Source organism: Achroia grisella, unplaced genomic scaffold (assembly GCF_030625045.1).
Source record: "Achroia grisella isolate CSIRO2021 unplaced genomic scaffold, CSIRO_AGI_Agris_v1 utg2716, whole genome shotgun sequence".
In the NCBI taxonomy this organism is placed as follows: Eukaryota; Metazoa; Arthropoda; class Insecta; order Lepidoptera; family Pyralidae; genus Achroia; species Achroia grisella.
Window position 1 is genome coordinate 749,246 of NW_026712761.1, and position 13,931 is coordinate 763,176.

Here is a 13,931-nt window from a genome sequence, read left to right on the forward strand (position 1 = left end):
AATCAAATTGTTAGTTTAACTTTTGTTTACATTTTAATTTTCGTATATCATTTAGGAAAATATTACATTATTTTGGTTAAATAACATCAAAATACAATGGCAAATATCAAAGCGTATGCCACAAACTGCGATCTGAGTTACAAAAACATGCGAAATGTGTATGAACTTGCAGGTAAACTTAGCCAAAATCCAAACTTAACTTCACAAGAGCAAGTTGGTTTCATGGTTCGATTTAAGGATATTGAACGGTTTAGGCAACAATTCGAGGAGGCTTTTGCTATTCTTATGTCTAGTACTGAGTCTGTAAGTGACAAATCTCGTGAGGAGTTGGAAAACAGATATTCAACTTTTATGGATATGTTTTATTCTGTTCAAGTTTTGCATAGTTCAATACAAACAAAGAGTGACAATGCCAGTGGTTTTCAACACTCATCATCTAAATCTGAACCTGCCTTTCAGCTTCCCAAGATATCTCTAAATAGGTACTCAGGTGTGAGCATAGAGTGGCCAAACTTCATCTCAATTTTCAACAGTCTAATTCATAATAATGATAGTTTAAGTTCTGTTCAAAAGTTACACTATTTATTGAGTGTTTTGGATAAGGAACCACTCTCTTTGGTAAAGCATTTAGTAATATCTAGTGAGAACTATCAAGTTGCTTACAATTTATTAACAGAACGCTATGAAAACAAGAGAGTTATCGCTGATAAACATGTAGAAGCAATTCTTAATTTGCCAAATTTAACACAATTAAATTTAAAAACTTTAACAAAATTCTTATTCACCATTAAAGAGAGCACTCAAGCTCTTGATGCCTTAAACATGAATACTAAATCATGGAGTTTTCTTTTACTTCATATAATTCTTAGAAAATTGTCACTGGATTTAAGAAGCAAATTTGAATCTCAAGTTGACATTAAAACTATACCTACATTTGAGAATTTAATTAAATTTTTGGAAAATCAATTACATGTTTTAGAAAATGTTAGTGCTTCTATACATAGGGCTTCTACTAGTAGTACATTAACAGTCATTGAATCAAACAATAAAAATAAACTTAGTACAATTATTTGTCCTTGCTGTCAGGATAAACATAGTCTATATTACTGTTCTAAATTTGATACAATGACTCCGGAACAAAGAAAATCCTTTGTTTTTCAACATAAACTCTGCTTTAATTGTTTAAGAACTCATCATATTTCAAAATGCATTTCACAAAGTGTATGCAGAGTATGTCGTGGCCGACACCATACAAAGCTACACATCTCATCCAATCAAGTGAAACCTTACCCAAAGGATAATGAAGTTGCTGTGTCGACAGTGGGTTCCATAGCTCAACTTCAATCTATCCATGGTGTCGAATGTAAATCCACTATGATTTTGGGTACTGCTATTGTCAGTGTACGAGATGTCAATGGATATTACCATTCAGCTCGTGCTCTCATCGACAATGGTTCTCAGGTTTCAATTGTAACCGAAAATCTTGCACAACAACTTAGACTGCCACGTTCACCGTCTAGCAGTGTTCTTGGTTTAGGTGCTTCATCAGCTCAGAATAGTCGAGGAATGATACACTGCAACATAAAATCTTTTATGGATCCTACCAAGACCATATCAACTAATTGTATCATCCTAAAACGCATAACAGGTAATCTCCCATCAGTTATGGTAAATAAATGCATTTTAGATAAATGTAAAAACTTAGTCTTGGCTGATAACAACTTCTCAATGCCGGGAAAAATAGATGTTCTTTTAGGTGTTGACTGTTTTAATAAAATTATTGATGGTGAACAACGTAGCCTGGGTGAAGACATGCCCACTGCGCATTCATCCATCTTAGGTTGGATCATCATGGGCAAGGCTCCCACAGCATCGCAGCAGACTTGTGGTGTGGTCTCCATGGCCTGTACCACAGATATTAATTTTAACCTTTCAAGGTTCTGGGAATCTGAGGAACCTCCCAGTCAACCTATACAAGATCCTGAAAACATTATTTGTGAAAAACACTTCACTAACACTCACACAAGGGATAGCACTGGTCGCTTCATTGTGCGGTTACCTTTCAAAGTGGATCATAAGCCTTTGGGTGAAACACACACCACCGCCTTAAAGCGATTTCATAATTTGGAGCGTCGCATGCTTAAGGATGAGAAGTTGCATGAACTTTATGTTGCCTTTATGAGGGATTACATTGAAGCTGGCCATATGCGTCAAGTGTCAGGTCCAGTATCAAGTGACCGATATTATATTCCCCATCATGGTGTGCTACGCGAACACAGTAGTACCACAAAACTTCGTGCTGTATATGATGCATCAGCCTCTAGCTCTACAGGTGTTTCACTTAATCAGGTACTTATGTCCGGTCCCAAACTTCAAAAAAATATTGAAGATATTATTTTGCGATTTCGACTCCACAAAATTGTCTTCACATGCGACATAAAACAAATGTATCGACAGGTGCGCATGCATGATGACGACTGCAGATACCAAACTATCTTCTGGCGCGCTTCTCCTGCTGAACCCTTGAAGCAGTACGAGTTAACTACCGTAACATACGGCGTCACGAGCTCTGCTTATCAAGCTATTCGCGTCATTCACGAGTTAGCTCATTTAAATACTAGCCAATATGCTGAGGCTTGTAGGGTGTTGCTAGCAGATACATTCGTAGATGATATAGTTAGTGGGTCTCATTGTCTTGATTCTGCTCAGCAATTGCAGCAAAATCTGGTTGCCATTCTCTCTCAAGGCGGTTTCGATTTGCGCAAGTGGTCAAGCAACTCAACGGAGTTCTTGGAATCTTTCACCTCCGATCATTGCGAGCCACCATACCGTTTCGAGGAGCAGGGTGACAACATCTTCAAAATTCTGGGCATCGAATGGAACGCAAAAACGGATAGCTTCTTCTATCATGTCTCAAACATGAGTAATGTCATGACCATGCGTGGCGTTTTGTCTAACATCGCGAGACTTTACGATCCATGTGGATTTTTAGCTCCTGTCACTTTCTACGCCAAGCACCTTATGCAACAGCTGTGGTCAACACAAAAGAGTTGGGACGATCCACTTCCCCCTGCTATACAAAAATCTTGGTCGGAATTAATAGCAGATTTTCCTCATCTTAATAAAGTATCTATATCACGTTACGTTATCACTGATCAACCGTTTGTATGTCAATTGCACGGTTTCAGTGATGCGTCCGAGCGCGGGTATGCCGCTTGCATCTATCTGCGTATTCAAAATACTCATGGTAATTATGTTAAATTATTACTTGCAAAATCACGGGTAGCACCACTCAAACAAAAACTAACTATTCCCAAATTGGAATTAAACGGTGCACTTTTACTCATTCGCTTAACCAAACACGTGTTTGACATTTTAAATGTCAAAATGTCAATCACTACTGTCATTGCTTGGTGTGATTCGAACATAGTCCTATCGTGGCTTAAAACTTCACCTCACAAACTTCAAACTTATGAAGGGAACCGTGTATCCCAAATCCAAAATTTATTTTCCAATGTCACGTGGAAACACGTACCGTCCATGATGAATCCAGCTGATTCAGCCAGTCGAGGCCTTACTCCTACTGAATTAGTTGATCATCCCTTATGGTGGTGTCCATCATGGCTTGAAATGGACGATTCAACATGGCCTAATGAATCATCAGAACTTAGCGAAGCCGACTTGCCTGGTGTACGGTCCTCCTATCCTGCAGCTTATGTCACGCATACTATTACGGAGCCTCCTTTTCTCACCAAGTACAGCTCGTTTACCAAGTTACGATGTATAGTAGCTTGGTGCAAACGTTTCTGTCACAATCTACGCAAGCCTTCACAACGAAGAACTGGACCAATTAGTGTGGCCGAGTTGATTGATAGCACTCACACTATCATTCGATTGGTTCAGTCTTCGGAATTCTCTGGAACAATTAAAAGGCTACAGGAAAACAAATCTATTAAAGGTGGTCTCATGAGACTTAATTTATTTTTCGACAACATCGGTCTCGTAAGAGTAGGTGGAAGGCTTACCAATTCTAATTTGCCGTACCACACAAGGCATCCATTGCTACTTCCTAAGGCACACCACGTGACACGATTGATAATTGACTATTATCATCATGTCTTTTTACATCCTACTCTAAATTCCCTTCTAAATTTATTACAAAAATACTTTTGGATTATATCAGCGCGTCGAATTGTCCGCCAACAAATTTTTCGTTGTCAACGTTGTTATAGATCACGACCTAGATCTCTTGAACCGTTTATGGGAGATCTACCCTCCCACCGAGTAACATCCTGTCGACCTTTTCAAAAGGTTGGGATCGATTTTGCGGGCCCGTTTTTCTTAAAAACTTCTCGTATCCGAAACGCCAAGTCCGTAAAATCGTATCTCTGTATTTTTGTATGTTTTACTACCAAATGTACTCATCTGGAAATTGTTTCAGAGTTGTCTACTGAAGCGTTTCTTGCATGCTTCGATCGGTTTGTTTCTCGTAGGGGACTTCCTAGCGACGTATTTAGCGATTGCGGTACCAATTTTGTTGGTGCTCGGAATTATCTAAAAGATGTTACGCAACATATTATAAATTCTCATGAGGAAATCCATAAATATTTAGCTCATCAACAAATAGTTTGGCATTTGAATCCTCCCGCCAGTCCACACATGGGTGGTTTATGGGAGAGTGCTGTTCGCTCTGCCAAATTAATCATTACTCGTGTAATTGGCGATCGCTCACTGGTTTACGAAGAATTAGCTACCATCTTCACTAAAGTAGAGGCTGCTCTAAATTCACGTCCTTTAGTACCTATGACAAATGATCCAAATGACCTGGACGTTTTAACTCCTGGCCATTTTATCATCGGTAAACCTCTTCAGGCATTACCTGAAGAAGAAATAATAGAATCAAATCTTCTCAAGCGTTGGCAGTTAGTACGGCAAATAACTCAGCATTTTTGGAAGCGTTGGCAATCCGAATATCTTCATACATTACAACAGCGACCCAAATGGCTTGCTAAACTACCTAACGTTCAAGTAGGCGATTTGGTTTTGCTGAAAGATCCCGGTTTGCCACCATTTCGTTGGAAAATTGCTAGGGTAACTAAAATTTGTCCAGGTTCTGACGGTACTGTTAGGGTGGTAGAGTTGAAAACTTCTACTGGTACGTTACTTCGACCAGTAGTCAAGATTTGTCCATTATTACCTTGTGCCTAAAGCCGATCATTATTCTTATGCTATCGAACCTTAGCTTATAGTATTATTAGTTTAGTTACATCTCATTATTATTTTTTTTTTTTATAGTTAACATTATTGGAAACCTTTGCAGTTTCATATCTTACTTTTTTTTTTTTTATTCTCTAAAGAGCTTAGAGGCTCTTTGGGGGGCGGTATGGTTGATATAAATCTACTAATTTCTAGCCAACTTGCAATATGTTACTACCCTAAATCCTACTCCTATTTTTATCCACCAAATCTGGGGGTAGCATCAACAAAATGAGTCGTTCGTTGTACGTCGCGTCGAGCACACGCAAATCAACATATTCTCCGCGAATCAACGTTAACGGAACCATCAGCCGCGATCTTCGCGCAATCATCTGATTAGTACATCATCCAGTGAAATTCATCGTAGTGTTGTGCGTTTTTAAAGTGAAACGGCTACGCGTAAAATAAGACCTGCACGCGGGGACGACACGAACCAGGTTGGTCCTTAGTTTCCCTTTTTTACCCAACACAGTATGTAACCTAACTAAAATGAAATATATATTGTCTTACAATATGAAAACAGGATGCCACAGAAATAGGAGTAATTAAATAAGTTAGTGATTCATTTATTTATATATGTTAGAACCAAAAGTACAATAATATATTGTACTACTAATTTACCAATACTAATTATTGTTTTATCAATATCAAATTTATCAAGCAACGATTTATTAACAGAATGAACCGTATATGTACAAAACAGGTACTAATATATATTACAGAACACAGAAATGATAAAGAAATTGTAATTTACAGATAAAATTAAATATAACGCAATTCGAGTGTTGACAACACTCGAATTCAAGGAATAACACAGAGACATTAAAATACCCCACTGTTAGCCAGTCAGTGTTGCCAACATTGTTAAAGCAATTCGAGCGAGCCTACTGTGGGGGACACCAAAACGAAACGAGTTTTTAAATTAATTAAATTCCCAAAAAACTAAATTATAATTTTGCTAATGATATTTTTGAAATAAATTATTATAATATTGCATAATTGTGACAAAAATAATTCAGTTATATGTTAGCTTTATTAATTAACAATTAAAATACAACAAACATTTTAAAGTTCAATTTCCAACCGAGTTGAATGATTTACAAGATATTTTTCTAAATATTTTTTATATTTAAGTATTTTTTTTATCCGGAACCCGTCTCAATAGGCCAGTTACCAGGGCGTTGATGCCCCCGGGGTTGATGACTGGGCAAAGGGGGCTCGCTCAATCTTTAGTCCTCTAGGGGGGTGCAGATGTGAATCACTTTACATATCAATAAAAAATATTACGTCAATTAAATATATAAAAGACATTTTTCAAAAATTTTCGAAAATTATATTATTACTAAAAAGAGCCCACTGTTAACAATATTTTTATATGGATAAAAGATACTTTAAGAAATTAAATGTGAAGCTCACTGTATAAATTTAAAATTTAAAGGAAAAAATGAATTAAATAAATTTAAAAACCTTGATAAAAAATGTACATTTTGAATACTGACATTTTTCTATTTAACCTATGATTTGTATGGTCACTGTTTTGCCGAAATGACAGCGTGACATTTAAACGGTTCAGAAATTGTTTCTTTTAGTTAGAATCTTTAAAATATGAGTATTACTTCTCTTATTTCGGTAATTTTCAGTGTTATATCATATATTTTTATTTTTTAAATAATTTTAAATTTATTCAATTGGGGAAAACGGACATACCACATCAGTGTTGCCAATTCAATATTAGGTTATTGTCCAAAATTAAAGTGAAACAATATTGGACCTATTTAATAAACTAATGTACTTGACTTTATCATGTGTCACTTGTGATAACACTCATGCGTTACCAATCCGCCCGCTGGTCAATTATGTAATACTATATAAAAATGTATCTATTAAAGCTATGATTAAATACAAAAAGATGATATGAAAATTTAATATTACGTTTGTTATACAAATTATTCCATATTTTTTTTCATATCGACGACCTCGACGCCTTCTGCCTGACTTCATGCTCATCCAGTCATCCTCCACTGCACGAATGCATAATATATAATGTTATATGAGAGAAAGAGATAAAAAATTAAGGAACAGATCTCCGTAGATCTGTTTCTTAATTGATTGACCATTCAATGATATTGTAGGGCAGTGAAATAAAATATATAAGTTCTTATATACATAATTAATTTATTTTTCACCGTAAACGTTTTCTTTCAAACTCCTATAAACAAGGGCTGTTAGCTAATTTTTCAATAAATAGTTCAGAAGATATTTTTTTTTATGCATGATAATGGAATGGTGTACCAGCTGCGCTAACGGTTTACGCTGGCGGGGCACCAGTGGAGGATGGTAAGATGAACATGAGGTCAGGACAGTTAGCCCATCGTGACAAATTAACCAGGAATTTATCACGATGGTTTCCAGGGGGAACCGCGTGGAGGTCAACCTGATATGGTACGTTGCTAGTAATGGGGTCATAAGTACACATTTTTAACAATCCCCTTCCCCCCTGAAGACAATATTTGATTAAACATTTTCATTATACTTTCAGAGTTCACTTTAAAGACGAGGGACGGTTTTTCGTTCCGTAATTTATTATCACTGGATCTGAAATATGTTGATGGTCAATTAAGCTCAGGTGTAGTGTACTTTATTAGATTATGACTATAAACATATGTTATGTAAACCATCTCCGCGCCAATGATTTAAAAAATATTTTATTTAAATTTATGGTCAATCGGCTAAAAATACAAATTAGAAATAAGTGTGTTAAGGGCAAAGGCAGCAGATGCAAACGAAATACGGAGACTATTTATTTCTTCTTTTACTTATATGTGGGTACTTTACACTTCGAGTCTTTAAAACGAACTGGACTGTGCACATTATATTCTTTTTTTTTCAGACTACTCTAATGCTGTTGGCCGCAGGTGGTCTTTACAGCTTCACTGGACGATTATGTACGCACAATATCGTGGTTCTATTTAAAGAAAGTAGGTAGGTAGGACTGTTATGGTTAAATCAGAACTTATAACTTTGAGTACAAGTCTCAATTTTTTTCCCGCCAAATTGTTTTCTGTCGCTTCGTTAGTGTTTACTCCAATTGGATCAGTCTGTACCACTTTATATATCAATGCGTCTACATTAGATTGATTGTTTCTGTCCTTGCGTACTTGTAGTAGTACGTAAGTATTTATATCGGCATACGTTAATAAAAGTGCTATAAAAATATGCAATATATATTGTACTAAGTCTTAATCTGGTAGTTAACTACATAGTATTGGGTAGTGTGTCTAACTATTGTTCAGTTTATAACTAGATATTTGCCCCGACTTCTCACGACTGTACATGTAATTACAAATTTCATTCATATTATGTAAAGAAACCGAGAAAATCGCAGTATGACATTAATTACCCTGAATTATGGGGGATTTTACGGAATATTCGGGGGAAAATCAGATGGTGGCAACACTGGCCGACAGAATGGTGTATTTTGTTTGTGTATCCCATCAAAAACATAAATGTGAAATGATAGCCGAGTTTAATATTATGATATTTGCCTTGATTGTTGACTTCTACGACAAAAAAGATGATGTCTATATATATATTTTATATGGTATATTTTACGATGGTATGTCTTTGTTTACGAGTTCATAATCTTGTTATAGATTTTTTGTCCGTTCATTCGTATCCGCGTATAAACATTAACCTTATTATTATAACTAATATATCTAATATTTTATATATTATATATATTATACTATACTATACCATTTTTGAATTTCATATATTGTACCATCTATTTTTTAAGTATTTGTAATGCAAACCAGTATAATAACCTTTAATCATCATCATCAATCTTCATTCATTCATATCCGCGTATAAACATTAACCTTATTATTATAACTAATATATATAATATTTTATATATTATATGTATTATACTATATTATACCATTTTTAAATTTTATATATTGTACCATCTATTTTTTAAGTATTTGTAATGCAAACCAGTATAATAACCTTTAATCATCATCATCATCAATATCAATATTCATTCTTCATTTTCAGTCATTTTTTATTCTCATTCATCATTCATCATTCATCATTAATCATTCATCATTCATGCATCATTCATTCGTCATTCATTCTTCAGTCATCATTCATTCATCATACATTCTTCATTCAGCATTCATTCATCGTTCATTCATATGATGTATGAACATGAATTAGGAATGAATGATGATGAATGATGAATGAATGATGAATGATGAATGACTTCGTAGAAGTCAACAATCAAGGCATATATCATAATATTAAACTCGGCTATCATTTCACATTTATGTTTTTAATGGGATATATTTTACGATGGTATGTCTTTGTTTACGAGTTCATAATCTTGTTATAGATTTTTTGTCCGTTCATTCATATCCGCGTATAAACATTAACCTTATTATTATAACTAATATATCTAATATATTATATATATTATACTATATTATACCATTTTTGAATTTTATATATTGTACCATCTATTTTTTAAGTATTTGTAATGCAAACCAGTATAATAACCTTTAATCATCATCATCATCAATATCAATATTCATTCTTCATTTTCAGTCATTTTTTATTCTCATTCATCATTCAACCTTCCTTCATCATTCATTCTTCAGTCATCATTCATTAATCATTCATTCATTCATGATGATTGATTAATGATGATTGATGAATGATGAATGATGAGTGATGAATTATGAGTGATGAATGATGATTGATGAATGATGATTGATGAATGATGATTGATGAATGATGAATGATGAATGAATGATGAATGAATGATGAATGAATGATGAATGAATGATTAATGATGAATGAATGATTAATTAATAATGAATGATTAATGAATAATGAATGATTAATGAAGAATGAATGATTAATGAAGAATGAATGATTAATGAAGAATGAATGATTAATGAAGAATGAATGATTAATGAAGAATGAATGATTAATGAAGAATGAATGATTAATGAAGAATGAATGATTAATGAAGAATGATAGATTAATGAAGAATGAATGATTAATGAAGAATGAATGATTAATGAAGAATGAATGATTAATGAAGAATGAATGATTAATGAAGAATGAATGATTAATGAAGAATGAATGATTAATGAAGAATGAATGATTAATGAAGAATGAATGATTAATGAAGAATGAATGATTAATGAAGAATGAATGATTAATGAAATTAATTCATCATTCATCATTCATCATTTATTCAACATTCATCATTCATCATTCATCATTCTTTCATCATTCATTCATCATTCATTCATCATTCATCATTCATTCATCATTCATCATTCATCATTCATCATTCATCATTCATTCATCATTCATCATTCATTAATCATTCATTCATCATTCATTCATCATTCATTCATCATTCATCATTCATTCATCATTCATCATTCATTCATCATTCATTCATCATTCATCATTCATTCATCATTCATCATTCATTCATCATTCATCATTCATTCATCATTCATCATTCATCATTCATTCATCATTCATCATTCATCATTCATCATTCATCATTCATCATTCATTCATTCATCATTCATCATTCATTCATCGTTCTTCATTCATTCATCATTCATCATTCATTCATTATTCATCATTCATCATTCATCATACATCATACATCATTCATCATTCATCATTCATCATTCATCATTCATCATTCATCATTCATCAATCATCATTCATCAATCATCATTCATCACTCATCATTCATCACTCATCATTCATCATTCATCAATCATCATGAATGAATGAATGATTAATGAATGATGACTGAAGAATGAATGATGAAGGAAGGTTGAATGATGAATGAGAATAAAAAATGACTGAAAATGAAGAATGAATGAATCTAAATGGGTGCCAAGTTCAATGGTCTGTCCTGAAATGTATTTATAACAATATAAAATATCATTTCTTCTTATAACTTAGGATAATATACTGTAGCCTAAGGTCTAACTTGGCTAATTTTCATATACGAAATATACTGTAGCCTTCGCAAGTTCTAAACATGTTACTTGTCGGTTCCTATTTTAATATTAGTAGTAACTAGCAATCGAAAGTAATAATTTAGATCTCGTCTCTTTTGTCGTAGAAGTCAACAATCAAGGCATATATCATAATATTAAACTCGGCTATCATTTCACATTTATGTTTTTGATGGGATATATTTTACGATGGTATGTCTTTGTTTACGAGTTCATAATCTTGTTACAGATTTTTTAACCGTTCATTCATATCCGCGTATAAACATTAACCTTATTATTATAACTAATATATCTAATAATATATACTATATTATACCATTTTTGAATTTTATATATTGTACCATCTATTTTTTAAGTATTTGTAATGCAAACCAGTATAATAACCTTTAATCATCATCATCATCAATATCAATATTCATTCTTCATTTTCAGTCATTTTTTATTCTCATTTATCATTCAACCTTCCTTCATCATTCATTCTTCAGTCATCATTCATTAATCATTCATTCATTCATGATGATTGATGATTGATGAATGATGAATGATGAGTGATGAATGATGATTGATGAATGATGATTGATGAATGATGAATGATGAATGAATGATGAATGAATGATGAATGAATGATGAATGAATGATGAATGAATGATGAATGAATGATGAATGAATGATGAATGATGAATGAATGATGAATGAATGATGAATGATGAATGAATGATGAATGAATGATGAATGAATGATGAATGAATGATGAATGAATGATGAATGAATGATGAATGAATGATGAATGAATGATGAATGAATGATGAATGAATGATGAATGAATGATGAATGAATGTTGAATGATGAATGAATGATGAATGTTGAATGAATGATGAATGTTGAATGACGAATGATGAATGATGAATGATGAATGATGAACGAATGAATGAATGATGAATGAATGATGAATAAATGATGAATGAATGATGAATTAATGATGAATAAATGATGAATGAATTATGAATGAATGATGAATGAATGATGAATGATGAATGAATGATGAATGATGAATGAATGATGAATGAATGATGAATGAATGATGAATGAATGATGAATGAATGATGAATGAATGATGAATGAATGATGAATGAATGATGAATGAATGATGAATGAATGATGAATGAATGATGAATGAATGATGAATGATGAATGAATGATGAATGATGAATGAATGATGAATGAATGATGAATGAATGATGAATGATGAATGATGAATGATGAATGATGAATGATGAATGATGAATGATGAATGATGAATGATGAATGATGAATGATGAATGATGAATGATGAATGATGAATGATGAATGATGAATGATGAATGTTGAATGATGAATGAATGATGAATGATGAATGATGAATGATACAGAAAACTTGAATTTAGAAAGCAATTTTTTACATCATTGATGAATAGAACAAATAATAAAGGTCCAAGGATAGAACCTTGTGGAACCCCAGATGATACATTGACTATATCTGACTTAAAACCATTGACGACTACTGTCTGTGTTCTGCCTGATATATAAGATGAGAACCATCTCAGCAGGTCACCTCGAATGCCGTTATAAGCTATTTTATTGAGAAGTAGTTCATGATCTACCTTATCAAAACATTGAATGATGAATGATGAATGAATGATGAATGAATGATGAATAAATGCATGATGAATGATGAATGAATGATGAATGAATGATGAATGAATGATGAATGAATCATGAATGAATTATGAATGAATGATGAATGAATGATGAATGAATGATGAATGACGAATGAATGATGAATGAATGATGAATGAATGATGAATGATGAATGAATGATAAATGATGAATGATAAAAGAATGATTAATGAATGATTAATGAAGAATGAATGATTAATGAAGAATGAATGATTAATGAAGAATGAATGATTAATGAAGAATGAATGATTAATGAAATTAATTCGTCATTCATCATTCATCATTCATCATTCGTCATTTATCATTCGTCATTCAACATTCATCATTCATTCATCATTCATCATTCATCATTCATTCATCATTCATCATTCATTCATCATTCATTCATCATTCATTCATCATTCATTCATCATTCATTCATCATTCATTCATCATTCATTCATCATTCATTCATCATTCATTCATCATTCATTGATCATTCACTCGTCAGGCATTCATCATGCATTCATCATTCATTCATCATTCATCATTCATCATTCATCATTCATTCATCATTCATCATTCATTCATCATTCATCATTCATTCATCATTCATTCATCATTCATTCATCATTCATCATTCATTCATCATTCATCATTCATTCATCATTCATTCATCATTCATCATTTATTCATTCACCATTCATCATTCATACATCATTCATCATCCATCATTCATACATCATTCTGCATTCATCATTCATCATTCATGCATCACTCATCATTCCTCATTCATGCAACATTCATCATTCATCATTCATCATTCATCATTCATCATTCATCATTCATCATTCATCAATCATCATTCATCATTTATCATTCATCATTCATCATTCTTCATTCTTAATTCGTCATTCATTCTTC

General features: G+C 32.8%; 1 protein-coding gene across 1 annotated transcript; it reads left to right on the forward strand.

Moving 5' to 3' along the window:
* Positions 1–96: 96 nt before the first annotated feature.
* On the forward strand, positions 97–5,208 carry LOC131843038 (uncharacterized). The gene is made up of 2 exons (XM_059191628.1): positions 97–4,002; positions 4,594–5,208. Exons 1-2 carry the CDS (start codon positions 97–99, stop codon positions 5,206–5,208), a joined length of 4,521 nt encoding a protein of 1,506 aa, XP_059047611.1.
* Positions 5,209–13,931: the final 8,723 nt, after the last annotated feature.